Source organism: Phascolarctos cinereus, unplaced genomic scaffold (assembly GCF_003287225.1).
Source record: "Phascolarctos cinereus isolate Bilbo 61053 unplaced genomic scaffold, phaCin_HiC Scaffold_726;HRSCAF=1367, whole genome shotgun sequence".
Classification (NCBI taxonomy): domain Eukaryota; kingdom Metazoa; phylum Chordata; class Mammalia; order Diprotodontia; family Phascolarctidae; genus Phascolarctos; species Phascolarctos cinereus.
The window spans coordinates 42,951,840-42,966,663 of record NW_027556098.1 but is presented as its reverse complement, the minus strand read 5'-3'; the positions used below and the strand labels follow the sequence as shown (position 1 = coordinate 42,966,663).

The 14,824-nt window shown below is 37.5% G+C and overlaps 1 protein-coding gene across 1 annotated transcript in view; it reads left to right on the top strand.

Moving 5' to 3' along the window:
* RRP1B (ribosomal RNA processing 1B) overlaps positions 1-14,324 on the top strand; it is a 55,413-nt gene extending 41,089 nt beyond the window's left edge. The window contains 2 exon segments of the mRNA XM_078146498.1: positions 10,012-10,078; positions 11,130-14,324. Of these exon segments, the coding sequence (XP_078002624.1) occupies positions 10,012-10,078; positions 11,130-11,323 (261 nt within the window). The 3' untranslated portion in view covers positions 11,324-14,324.
* The last annotated feature ends 500 nt before the right edge of the window (positions 14,325-14,824 follow it).

Sequence of the window (14,824 nt, the reverse complement as noted above, 5' to 3'; positions counted from 1 at the left end):
ATGATGAAGGGGGAAGGGAGCTTTTAGTGAATTGATTCAGGTTTTTCAGTGAAATATGAGGCAAGGTTTTCAGCTATGAGAGCAGGGTAGGGGGAAGCATAGGAAGTTTGAAGAGGGATCAGAAAGTTTGGAAAAGATACTGTGGTGAATGGGAGGTGTAAAAGTATTGCTTTGTCACCATGAGAGCAGGTTAAGATTATGTAACATAATATGAAAACATGCTCTAAATCGTTATCGATTAGAGAAATGCAAATCAAAACAACTCTGAGGTACCACATCACACCTATCAGATTGGCCAACATGACAAAACAGGAAAATGATAAATGTTGGAGAAGATGTGGGAAAATTGGAACACTAATACATTGTTGGTGGAGTTGTGAAATGATCCAACCATTTTGGAGAACAATTTGGAACTATCCCCGAAGGGATACAAAAATGTGCATACCCTTTGATCCAGCAATAGCACTTCTAGGGCTATATCCCAAAGAGATCAAACAAATGGGAAAAGGACCCACATGTACAAAAATATTCATAGCAGCTCTTTTTGTGGTGGCAAAGAATTGGAAATGGAGACGATGCCCATCAATTGGGGAATGGCTGAGCAAGTTGTGGTATGTGAATGTAATGGAATACTATTGTGCTGTAAGAAATGATGAACAGGCTGACTTCAGAAAAACCTGGAAAGACTTATATGGTCTGATGCTGAGTGAAGTGAGCAGAACCAAGAGGACTTTGTACACAATAACAGCCATGTTATACAGTGACTAAGATTGTTAAACTGAACCTTTCTCAGCATTACAAGGATCTAAGACATCTCCAGAGGCCTCGGGATGGAAAATGCTGTCCACATCCAAAGAAAGAACTATGGAAGTCGAATCACTATCAACTTATTTTTACCTTCTGTTGAGTTTTGTTTCATCTTTCTGATGGTTCCTCCTATTGGTTTTAATTTTTACTTACAAATTCACTAATGTGAAAGTATGTTTTAATGGGTGTGTAAATGTAAAGCCTATATCAGATTGTGTGCCGTCTTGGGGGGGGGGAGGAAGGGGGAGAAAAATTTTCAACTCAAAAGCGTATGAAAGTGATTGTTGATAAATCAAAATAAATTAATAAAAAAAAAAGATTATGTAACATAAATTTGTAGTGGACCCAGTCAACATAGTTTCGTGATTTTCTCTAGCTTTGTTCACTAGCATGTGAGTAGAAGGAAAAACAGTGGATAGTGGGAGTGATCCAAAGCTGAAGCTTGGCAGAGCAATTTCTTTATTAGATTAAGAGACTTGAAAGAAGAGGACAGAGGAGAGTCGAACTGGTTTGCCAGATGGAGAAAGGAGGAGGAGAGCATATCTTGTGCAGAGGCAATGGTCTGAGAAAGAACTTGAGAGTTAGAGGAATTGGAGGTAACAGTGAAAACAAAGAACCAGGTTAGGCACTACAAGACAGAAGGAGAGATGGAATGATAACAAGATTTTGATCAAATAAAGGAATTTCAAAGTTCATAAACTCAGAAGGGGAACACATATGGGTCATGGCAAGATCAAGAGTTTGGCCATCTCTGTGTGTACCTGAGGTTAGGTAGAGTTCTTTTGCAGGTTGAATTATTCTTACTTGTAAGTTTATATATTTTATCTTTTGGAATATTGTATTATAAGTTCTTCTCTCTTTATGATAAAAGCTGCCAGGTATGATTCTGACTGTGGTTCCTTGGTACTTGACCTACTTCTTTGTGGATACTTGTAGCATTTACAGGTCATATTTTTTCTTTTGATGTGTTGACATGGGAATTCTGAGTTTTGGCTCCAGCATTCCTGTGACTTTTCTACTTAAGAGTTCTTTTTACGAAGAAACTCCATTGGTCTGTTCTCTCTGCCTTCATTTTGCCTGCTGGTTCTAACAGATCTCCATAGCTTTTCTTTATGATTTTTTTTTTAATTAGTATGTCTAGGCCCCTTTTTGGTCATGGCTTTCAGGTAGCCTAATGATTCTTGATTTTTTTTTTCCTTTTGACCTGTTTTCCAGATTATTTTTTGTTGATAATCAGATATATTTTTCTAATTTTTTAAGTGGGTTTCTTTCCCTAATATTTCTTAATATTTCATGGAGTCATTTGTTACTGTCGGGTTTATTCTACTTTTCATGGAGTCCATTTCTTGGATAAGGTTCACACTTGTTTATTCTTCTTCCAGTCCTTTCCTGCAGAGTTATTTTAAATCTGTTGCTTTATTTCTTCTAGGCATTCATGTAGTTCTTGTAGAAAATCCATTTTTTTCCTTCGGATTTCTGCTTGTAGTTACTATAGAGTGTGGTGGATGAAAGATGAAATAACTGAGGAAACAAAGGTTCAGTCTTCTGAGAATATTGATTTATTAAGCAGTGGCCCTGACCTCTACCTCTCCAGGTTTAGGCCCTACCCTGACTCTTGAGGTTCATCTGTGCTGTGTCTTCATGACCCTCTCTCACAAGATTCTTAAACTTTTTTTGTATCATGAACTACTTTGGCTGTCAGGTAAAAACTTGTAAACTTCTCAGAATGCTTTTAAATGCATGAAATATGTAGGATTTCAAAGGGAAACAAAACCATTATATTGAAATATAATTTTTGGTATTTCTGGTATTTCTGGAACTTTGATCTCCATTTCTGACCTAGATCAATTCATCCCTCCTTGGGCAGCCTGGTGGTCCCCTACTCTTAGGGGCATCCCATAGTGATGCCCAATTTCAGATACCTGTTTGACTTAGCCCTGTTAAAGTCCAAGGTCAAGAAATCCACCAGCCTCAGCCTCTTCCAGTAAGAGAGATTAAAAGTGTACTCCACCATGCCCAGGCCAAGCTTTTTTATATCAGTTATCTTAATTTTCTTTTATTTTTTTCAATCTTTTGATTTTGTTTTAAGATTTCTTATTATCTCATGAAATTGTTAGTTTTCAAGGAGGCTGTTTCTTGGATAAAGTGTACCACTTTTTTTTATAAGCTACTTTTTTCCTCCGGAGTTTCATTTTTGTCTGTTCACTTTTTTTTAAAGAAGTTATTTTTGTTAGGAGTTAAACCTTAGAACAATTTAATGAGGTTGATCACAATTCCATGCCAGAAAAAACACAGTTCTTCAACTAAGGTGGGATGGAAATATTGCCAAATATAGATCAAATCTTTATTAATTTTTTCTCCAAATCAACCAAAAAAAGCCCCCCGTAATTTAATGACTTAAGAAATTTTCTCCCTTCTGACTTACACTCTTTTTCTACCTTTTCCACACATTAGTCATACTCAAAACTAGCCATATCTCCAGACATGCAAAGGTGAATCCCAGGAGAATCTGATATTTTTGTCTATGACTTACAGTGTTCCTCCCCGCTCTAACCCCTCATGCTTAGGGACTTTCAACATTTTCAGCATGCGTATTGATATCCTTTGAACAACCTGGCTTCCCAGTTCATCAGTCTCCGTAGCTCCCATGACCCACTCATATCTTCACTATACCTTAGTCACCAAAAAGGATGGCTGTGGCTTAGATCTCATCATCCTTCTCATGCCCAACTGTGTCACCCCCCATGATCTTTCACTCCTGAATTTCCTTGTCTTTTCACTTCTCTCTATTCTTCATTCTCATGGAGACTTCTAGTCCGTCCTTCTTTCTCCCAGTTTTTCACTGTTACTCTGGCCTCTTTCTTTCCTTCACATTATTGACCCTGTCGTTAGCCAGTTCATCTGTAAACTTTCCTCCACCCTTGAAAGTCTTAACTCTTTGACCTGCTACCATTCGTGGTGTGTCAGTCCTCAACTCTTCTGTCCATAGTTAAAAAACCAATGAGGTCCATTACAAATTTATGACGTCCAATTTCAACTATTCTTGTTTCATTTCTTCTGAGTATTCATGTAGTCCTTGTGGAATATCCTCTTTTTTTTTCTCTGAGTCTCACAGTTTTACTAGCTTTTTTTTTTAAATTTCTTTTTATTTTTTGATGAGGCGATTGGGGTTAAGTGACTTGCCCAGAGTCACACAGCTAGTGAGTGTTATGTGTCTAAGGCTGGATTTGAACTCAGGTCCTCCTGACTCCAGTGCTGGTGCTCTGTCCACTGCACCAACTAGCTGTTTACTAGCATCTTTGGGAGTATTTTCAGATTTGTAATCATTTTTTATATTAATCAGTGTCTCTCCAGCTTTAGTACCTGAATTGGGACTTTATGACAGGGAAGGGCTTCACCCACTGGTCCGCCTCACTGTGGGTCTCCTGAGTTCTTATGCTAACCTCTGCTTCCCAGGGTTAGGCCACCTAGTTCTTGGACATTAAGTGCCCTGGCTCTTGTGGTCTGAGAAATAGGGCACTACTCGAATGTTCACTGCACACTGCTTCCATTCATTTCCAGAGCTTCCAGAGTCCCTACTCTGGGTCTTTCTGATCCCACTGGGGCTTCTTCAGACACTTTTACTTACTCCAGATACACAGCCTTGCAGTCTACGCCATTTCCCTCTCTGGTCCTACTGGTGCTCATTTTGCTAGAGGGGTCTGTAGTGCAATTCTGTAGTGGAAAAAGTCGCTTAATATAGTTTCTGGTTGTATTGCTTAGTTAAGAAAGAAGGAGGGTATGAGCAGGATTTTGCTGGAGTAGGTATGTAGGAGTTGCTTGTTTTGTCTCTTATTAGGCAGGAAGTGCCCCTCCGAGTAAAATTCTAGTGATTCTTTGTTGTAGCTAAAGATCGATTGAATTGAGGCAGTGAACATAATTGGTCCTGAGTATTTCTAGACTGCTGTTTGATTTGGTGATATATTTAGATATTTCTACATTTTATGTGCCTATGTTTTGGGGTATTTTCCCCATCCCAGAACAAACCTTTTTGGTGAGGAGAGGATCTGTACATAGCTGGTGGAGAAGATGGTATTGAGGCTAGGTCTTCCCAGAACTTTTGCTTGACTAGCATACTAAAGAGAGAAGGGAAAAGGAAGATCAGTATGAAGAAAATAAAGGAAAAGGAAGAGAAAAGGGATGGGTCAATTTCAGCTTTGTTTGAGTTTGTGACAAGTGACAGTTTTGCAAATGGACTTGATGGCTAGACTCTGAAACTGACTAGAAAGTCAGTAACAACTCCTCTTTCTTCATTTCAAAGTCCTTCTTAACTTGGAAGGCCAGGACTTGGGTACTAAGCTCATAGAGGGTTTCAAGCAGCAATTGTGGAAGAAAGAACAACCTCTCTACCAGACATACAGAATATAGCCCCACATATCCTCTTCATTTAGAGTCTAGAGGAGGTAACAAAGGATAGAAACAAGGTTTAGAAGGTTTAGAAACAAAGTTTCCAAAATGTTGGCTTCTGTGGAATTAGATCATTACCAAAACTGAATGGGAACTGTTTGTGACATAGCCACAAGGCCTTAGCACAGAATGAAAGCCTTGTGTCTCATTAAATAGGTATGGGTCTTTAGTTTTCTTTCTTGGCATTTGTCAGTCATTCACAAGAGGGAAAGGCATGACTTCTAAAGATAAAAACTTGACTGGTTTGAGGTGTGTATTAGTATTGCCAATATCCTATATGAACAGCAATAGTCTCTTTTCTGATACCTGAGTCTATTGACTTTACCCTTAATTTGCTCTCCAAGTGAGGTTAGAACTACTACATTTACTTATCTTAGTCTCATTTAGTGTCAAGGATCATTTTCTTTCTTTCTTTTTTTAACAGTAGGAAAAGAAAAAGAAACATATTATAAACTTAAATACAAAATAAGAAAAGGAAAAAAGCATTGCCATGTGCATAGCAGAATGTAAGAGTGGATTCAAAATATATAGCAATACATTTCTGTTTCAAGAAAGCCTATATAATAAATACTACACATTGTGTTCAGAGCTGTCCATCTTTTCTTTGTTTTCTTATAAGCTTTCTTTTATTTTCTGCTGTGCACTTTTTACTTTGTTCTTTTTTTCTCCCCTTCCTTCTCTCCCCCCACCAAAGGCTGCAGTTAAGTTCGGAGATGTATGTGTGTATGTATGTATGTATATGTAGACACATATCTGTATATACATGTATGTGTGCATATATGTGTTGTATACATGTCTGTACATACATACACACATGCATGTGCATTTATATACATACATGTACATATACTTAGATCTGTCTATAATCATACTCATATATAGACATGTACATTCATAGGCATCTATGTAAGACCGTACTCAAGGATCAGTTTCTTATTTCTGCATTTTAATATTTGAAGGTATTATAAAGGACTGCAGTGAAGTTAAGTAGTTTTGGTTTTATTTCTTAATTAAACAAACAGTTCAGGACAACAGAAGATTAGGAACGCCTGTTTATTCTTCCCTCCTTTTCTCCTCACCACACACCCACATCCATACCCACATCCGTGTATTTCAACGGCAGCCTTGAAGGGGAAGAGTTGGAAAATGGTAACCAGTGAAGTGTGTAAAGTATGAGCTGATTACCTGGTAATGTAAGAGCTTTTTACTAATGGCTAGAAAACCCTCTGGTTTACTCAGGCACAGCTAAGGAAACCTATAAAACAAATGAAAGTCTTGAGAAGTATGGACATTCTATATCCTCGTTAGACAGCTTGAATGGATCAGTACAAAGTGTGAAAAAGTAGAGGTGCACTTACTTTTCCTTATATTTGCTACGTAGTCTGAGACATTCAGAAACTTGGTCTTTACCCTGAGATCTAAAAGTAGGAAATTTATAGATAGGAGTATTCTGGGGTCATCTTGAACCAGCTCATATGAGAGCCAGTTGTTAAATTTTTGGAATTTTTATACCTAGGAAATCTGCAAATGCTACAAATTAGAGTTGATTTATTATTTTATTGATTGTCTAGTCTTAAGAAAGTGATAGGGAAAAATTTGATAATGCAGATTGAACTTAAAAGTGTGCCATATGTGGATTCCTCTCCCCCAACCCCAAACCTTTTGTAACACATTTACCAACACATCATTGCATACAAGATAGAAATATAGGAGTCACAAAAATAGTGATTCCTAGAAGAAAAGCTAAGAATTATTTATTGTTTTTCCTAAATATCTAGATTTTCAGGGTTTTTCTGAAGAGAGGAAGGATATTTTTTTAAACTGGCAGTTTACCCAGAGAATTTTGAGTCCTTAGGCATAATTATTTATGGAGTGAATTTCTTTTGCCCATCAGTGCTAGCTGTCCTCAGTAGACAACTTCTTTGAGGCATCATATGGGAAGCTGAAGGGGTTTATCCAGCAGGAAGTGCAAATATTCAAGAAATACATAGAGATGATGGCCTTAGTGTGGCAGAAAGTGTACAGTGCCCAATGAGAAGCATCAGCCACAGTTTCATACTCTACATTTGGCAGGATAGTGACATAAGGAAACTTGGAAAGAGCCTATATCCTCTCACCCTGCATTTTCCTCCCTGATATTCCCCTAGAGACAAGGACTACTCATTCTCTTTTTTGCTACAGTTCAAGTCCTTTGCTCTGCTCCATGTTTGCTCCAACCTCTCAAATCTTGATGCTCCAGATCCCCTGATGAGCTAAAACCAGCCAAATGTATGGATGTTGGCCATACTCCCCTCTGGAACCCTTTAGATCTGTATACAAGGACATCTTTCAGGGGAAGGAGGGTGATAGCTTTCAGTGCCCAGATCTCTGCCCGGAGCTCTGGAAACATCCACACAAAAGTGCTGCTTGTCTTGCTACTTTTTTCTTCCTTTAGCATCCAGTGTTTTAGTAACCTTGCCCCATAGTTCCTGTTGGAACTAGACCCCTTTTTCATTTGGGGTTTGGCCTAGGGTATCATTACTGTCGTTATTTCCACCACTCAGACCACATGTTCAGTAATTAGGCTTGCCTGCATCTAGATTCATGGGCACAGGGTATTTGCTAGGTCCTAGAATGGCCATTAGTAAGACCCAATGAGATCTTCAGAAAGACTCTAGTTTGGTTTTTTTGGGGGGAGGGTGGAGGTGGGAGAGAAGAGAGTATATGCACAGGTGTTTGTTCCTGTTTGGAAATTCTCCTAGGTCTAACTCATCAATGATTCAAGCAAGACAGCAGCCCCATGAAGCAGTCAGTTCCCTGGACTGATTTAGTTTCCAGGGGAAGGTTCCCCTTTTCCAGACATTTTTTCCATACTAACACCTCTACTGGAACAGGATGAGCTGTTAGGTGGTTTAGCTACAGCTCCAGTGAAGTCATTAGTACTTCCAGAGGCTTAAACTCACTCAGTTGGATTCATCTGATTTGTGTCAATATCCCATAGCTTCGCTTGTGGCTGCTATTGGAATGTGGTATATAACTGACTCACTTTCTTGACAGAATATTGTACCACCTCTGAGACCTGATTGATATCATCCCAACCTAGGAATTAACTTGATGGGGATGGTGATAAATAGGCAGGCCTCTTTCCTGCCTGGGGATTTTATAGTACTCCAGCTGGACCCAGCTTGCCAAACTTGAGATTCCAGGGTTTTCTGCTTCTGTTATTCAACCATTCATCAGTAATGTTTATCAGCTGTCTTGTTAGCCAGTTCTTCTGGTTCCCCTATCTGTTCCAGTGACCCTAATGTTATGGAGGTGGAGGAGGAAGGGGTCAGAAAGGACAAGATGGTAAAAGGTGAATCTTCATCCTCTCTGCCTTTGACTCCTGACAAAGTTGGTCTAGTTCCTTTCCTTGCTACTCTCTTACTGTAAGGAATAGCTCCTTGAAGTTTCTCATCTCTCTCAACTGTGTCTTACAAATCCAGTGGAGGGTCATAACCCTTGGCTCCATGGATCATCTTTCCTGGTCTCACCAGTAGGATTTATCCCACCAAAGCACTTGTTATTCCTACACAACCAAATACAGGTGTATGCTGGCATTTAACCCGTCTCCTTTTAATTGCCTTTTCTGAAGTATAGTTCGTTGTACCACCTCCTGCCCAACCTAAGCAGGGTTCTGACTGCGGGCAGTGGAGTACTTGAAGCCTGAGTATGCAAGTAAGAGGTTACTAAAGTATAGGATATGGTTCTCAAGAAGCAGTACAAGAAGGCGTATGTGTATGACATGTACACACTTACATAGAGAGTATGGCTTCCCTGTCTCTTTCTTTGCCTTGTGAAGATGGTTTGTCTCCAGGTGAAGATAACTTCATAGAAGCACTAGAGAGTCTGTAAGGTCTGAGAAGTCAAGTGGGGATACATAGGTGGTCCTTTTATCCTTCTTGGTGGGCCCCTCCCAATTAGATACCTGAAGGCCTTATCTGAACCACCAATCTGTGTAGTTTCTTAGTGCATTGGGTCAGTTATATAGTATATTGGTATAGTACAGTAGTGGGAAGCTAGGTGGTGCAGTAGATAGAACACCAGGCCTGAAGGCAGGAAGACCTGAGTTCAAATCCAGCCTCAGACACTTACTAGCTATATGACTGTGGGCAAGCCACTTTACCCTGTGTGCCTCAGTTTCATCATCTATAAAATAAGCTGGAGAAGGAAATGGCAGACCACTCCATTATCTTTGCCAAGAAAACCCCAAATGGAGTCACAAAGAGTTGGCAACTGAAATGACTGAACGACAGCAAAATAATATAATAGTAGGCCATGCCATAGCCTGTTCTACCTCAGCCATCTTGTTCAAGGTACCATAATAATTTATAAAAAGAAATGATATTTGAAAATGTCTTCAATGGAACTGTAGCTCACCTGGATCATATCCAACTAGATGAATTCCATGATATTATGATTATCTCCAGATTAAGATTTCTACACTTTTAGACTTGAATAGAAGTTATTAAATCTTCCCCCCAAGAACCAGTTTTCTTAATGATGATACTTGTACTCACTACTTACTGAAGAGTTTCTATCTGTGGTCTTTGCTGGTAAGATAAGAATTTGATTACTTCTAGTAAATTATGTTGCTCAAAAAAACAGGAAGATCTGTATATAATCTTTTTGGTACTAATATGCACTAGCTAGTCTTATAATGAAAAATTTAAAACATCAAGAATATTATATAAAACTGATTTAAACATCCTAGCTTGTCATTTCTATTCTCTTCTACAGTTGAACAAGCAACCATCATCCAGCTCCAAAAAGGTCACTTTTGGGTTGAACAAAAACATGACTGCAGGTGAGAGAGGGTGTGTGTGTCTTGGGGATGGGGAGCATTTGAAGTCTATGCTTAGATTGGACTTGGTTTCTCTTTTCAAGAGTTGAATATCTGGGGGCAGCTAGGTGGCGCAGTGGCCTGAGTTCAAATCCCCAGTCTCAGACACATCACACTTACTAGCTGTATTATCCTGGGCAAGTCACTTAACCCCATTGCCTTACCAAAAACAAATAAAAAAAAGAGTTGAATATCTGCCCCCAAAAGCATCTTATTAAAGTCTATATAAAATTCACGTGGGTCAGGAAATCCCACTTTTTATCCTATTTCTCCAACAGAGGTAAGCATTCCAATGGATTATCCTCACTTAGTGACTGTACCATTGTAAAGCAATAAAAGAAGGTTCTTGGAGTTTTCCAGATTTTCTCTTCATTTCCATTCACAAAACAGATTTTTCCTAAGAGCTTTTATATCATTCTCAAATGGTCATGTAAGCAGTGGGACTCAGATAGTAGCAAATAATTGAACTGCTTGCCCCTATTGTGACTAAGACAATAAACAGAAAAAAAAAGTCAAAAGACTTGAATTGGGGGTGGAGGGTGGGTTGGAGTGTGTTAAGGCATTCTTTTGAAAGAAGAAATATTGATGTTACTGTGTATTTGTTTAAGAGCCCATCCTTTCCTAGTAGAGTTAATCTCAGGCTCTTTAAAGCTGGGGTCAAGTGGTAAATGAAAAAGGTGCAGGAGAATATCAGTTGTTTAACTTTTGTTCTAAAATTTATCCTGCTATTATAAGACTAGAACAAAACCTAAATGACATATGATGGTCTTGAGACAATTGATCAGGTATTTTCCTCCCTTCTTTTGATAACCTCCTTCCTGGAATTAATCTTTTAAAGCTCTTGCTCTTTTCCATCTTATCCTAGTAACTGAACAACCCAAGTCTAGATTCCTCCGGGGAGGGAGATGTGGAATGGGGAGCATTTTAAAGACATTGCTTTAGTGAATCAGTGTGCTGTAGCCTCATTCTTTTCTCTAACATTTGACAAAATATAATTCCATTTTGTTTCTTACAGAATTCAAGAAGACTGACAAAAGTATCTTGGTAAGTCCAACAGGACCCTCCCGAATAGCTTTTAATCCTGAACAGAAGCCTCTCCATGGAGTGCTGAAGACACCTACAAGTTCACCCCCAGAAACTCCCCTTGTGACTAAGAAATTGCTTATTGCACCTCCAAAGAGAAGACCAACTGCTATGGACTTCTTTTGAACATAGCGAGATTCTTTTCTCTTTCAGGACTGCTTTTTGTACAGAATATTCTGTAAATTATAACTTTGGAAATTTTTGGCCTTTTTATTATTATTATTATTTTATAAATTCCTATAAATTGTATATAAAAGGTTCTGGTTGTGATCTGTGACACTGCTATTTCACCATCCCCTCAGTCTAAGGCCATGGAGATGCTTTGTATAATATATTCTTGCATTTGGATTATAATTGGTCTTTGCTTGGATCCTTGGGAATTTCTCTCTCATGTCTTCAGCAAGAGCTGTTAGTGAAGAAACTCAGACTTTTTCTATTCTGTCTTTTTTTTTTTAAAGGATAAAACAATATCTAGTGGCCAGTTGCTGATTTATAAGGAGCTTTGCTACTGTTGTTGTACGTGTTGTGGTAGCTGATTGTTTTCTGGTTATTTGTAGTCCTAATGAGCTCTGTGTGATTGGCTTTGAGGAAAAAAAATACCATATGGTGTTGTTATCCTCATATAACCTTTAGATGTTTGGTAGTTTTTGCTGGTAGAACATTTCTTTCAAATTGGTGGATTAGCACTACCATAGTTTGCGTGATCAGCCAGTTTAACTTAAATAAAATAGCATCTCAGTCTTGTTCATTGTTTTCCTCTGTTGTCTACTAGAACTGCACTGCTTTTCTAAACCTGCTAGGTGATGCTAAGGCCAATGCTCAAAATGACCCTACTGCTGAGCTTCATGGAAAAACTAATTTATTGATATCTTCTGTATTCTTACATGGAGATCTCTGTTTCATTCTTTGTTCTGTTGCATGTTTTCTCTTAATTGACTATTTGAACCAGGGTCTTATGATCCTTGAAGTGGCTTTTCTATATTGTAATAAGGCAGTGTCGCCCTCTCTTAGAATCCCAGTTTCTTTCTAAGATGCACAAAACAAGGAGCCTATGAAGATTCTGTTTGGGGATACTGTTTTTACTTTATTTAAGATATGACCCAAAATTGTTTGTAATTATCTGTTGTTTTATTTGGTCTGGGTTTTTTTTTTCCTGGAATTTAAACATTTAAGATTCTAAAGTTTCCCCCATTTCAGTCAGCCACCAGGAATTTTATTTGTCCACATTGCATTTTGTAAGCAAGATTGTGATGTTCTGTTGGTAATTCAGTTTTTTTTTCTTTTGGAAGGAAAATGTATCTCTGCTTTGCATCTGAATATGTAATGAGATACAGATTCAGAATGCCTCTTCTTCAAATCCCCATAGTTGGGTTTAGGGAGCAAGGATCCCTTAGGAACCTAAGAAAAGGATCATTAAGGGCCCTTCTCCTTGGTTTATACTATAAAAATATACTTCATGCTTGTCAAGCAGCAACAGACATTGAAACTTCAAACGTATTACAAGTATTTTTCATTCTGCTTTATTGTCAGGGCTTTTTCAGATGTCTCCATGAATCACGGAAAAAGAAACTTATACTTGTATACGAGGCCTAAGAATTTTGAAATTCCACATTTAGAATCTCTAGGCTCTTTTCCCTGACTTCACCTCCTGTTCCATGGTTGAGTCACAAAGCGTGCTTGATATTATACCAACTGTGACAGGAACAGCTTTTGAGAATGACAAAAGTTTTAGAAATCTGATGTATTGCTCAAACTAGTTATGTTTCATTCCTTTTTTGTTAATTCACATAATCAGTGAAGAAACTTTAACCACAAAAACCAACTTGTCTGTGTAAGTTAATTGATAGAAATGACAGTATGGTCTAGTAACATTTTTTAAACTTTGATGATTTTTGCTTTGCCTGATTGCATAGATTTACAAATCATAAGCCAAGGAAGAAAGAACTAGTTGATATTGTGCTCTTTATCTTGTTTCTTGTGGTAACATTCTCTTATGTTACTATATATAGATTAATAGTTTTTGTTGTATAAAATGCATGTTTTTTTAAACATTATATTCTATATGCATTTGGTTGTCGTATTCAAGAAAACAGCCAGTATGTATTAGAAAGATTGGATTTGGATGTTCACAAACAAAATTAGTTCTTTTTAAAGAATATCCAGTTTTTATTAAGCACTGAGATCCTGAATCCTACCACCAAAGGCGTTCTTTTTAGCCCCAAAGTATTTAAAAAAAAAAAAAGCAAGAAATTCTAAGATGAAAAGAAGGCATTGGTTTTACAGTGACTAGTGATTTTTTTTTCCTTCACAGAATTGAAGGCCTCAGTTATAGTGTCATCTATCCATACTGTGGTATTGTTGTAATAACCTGTAAATATGCCTGTATCAAATATAAATGGTCTTCTGTCATATATGAATATTTCCGAGGAGTAACACTGAATGCCTTTAGTTTACTTTATCTTCAGCTGTTTCTGAATTGTTTCATGTTGTGAGTAAATTGAAAAAGTTTGTTCTAGGGTTTTGGTTTTGGGTTTTGTTTTTGTTGTTGTTGTTGTTTTGTTTTGTTTTGTTAAATGTGAACAACAAAGGAAGGAGACAAGTACCATTTACTTGAATTCCCCTTGTACACCCAAGAGATGTAAAACCTAAAGAAAACGTATTTTGAAAATCACAGCTTTCTGTTTGAGTATATGTTATTTTTGTAGAGAAAATTGCCATGAATACTTAAAAAGGCCAAAAACAGGAAATGACTAATGTTGGTAACCTTGAATTACAGGTTTTTCTAAAGGGTAGTTATTTTTCACAGGTCTGGTCAATTTTGTACAATTTTGTATCAGACTCTTCTTAAGATTTATAATAATTTGTAATTTCTAACTGGACTGAAAGCACAAAGGGAAGTGTTAACAGGAAATCTGGAAGAGGTGGGTTTTAAGTGTTGAAAAAGTCTAAAATTGGATTTAATTTTAATCGTGTGTGTTTCTCTGTATTTTTATTATGCTAGCAAGAACTATGTTTCTTTACTGTAAGTTTGTATTAACAGCTGCTGTATTAACAGTGTTTGTCAATGTGGTATTTCAACTAAGAAAGTCACATAGCCAAATCCAATAAAAATTAGTCTTTACTCTGATGGGTTTTGTATTTTAGTGATAAGAGTATTTCTATCTATAAAAACCAATTACGATGGATATTGGAGGTTTACTTTGTTTAAATATGTACTTAGAATCAAAATGTATGTTTAAGAGAACAATTGTTAGGCCTTTCTATATTTGCCAGTATGAAGTACCTACTATTTCATACAATTGGGTATGCTGGTAAATATTTAATAACTGGCTCTCTGAAAAACAGTGTCTACAGGACACACTTTTAAATATACTCTTCCCAATTAACATTTTCTTCACCACTTTCTTAAGTCTAGGGAATCAACAAAACAATTCAACCCCTCATTTGTAGCATTTGTTGATTTCTGAGGTGTAAATGCTTACACTGAAAATTGAACAACTCTCCAGAATATTGGCAAATTTCGGTAGAAAACAAATCCCAAAACCTGAAATAGTTTTAGAAAAAATTGTATTGGGTCACTGGCAAAGGAGAAGAGCCTAAAAAAAGGGCATTGAGTCTTTGCGAGGT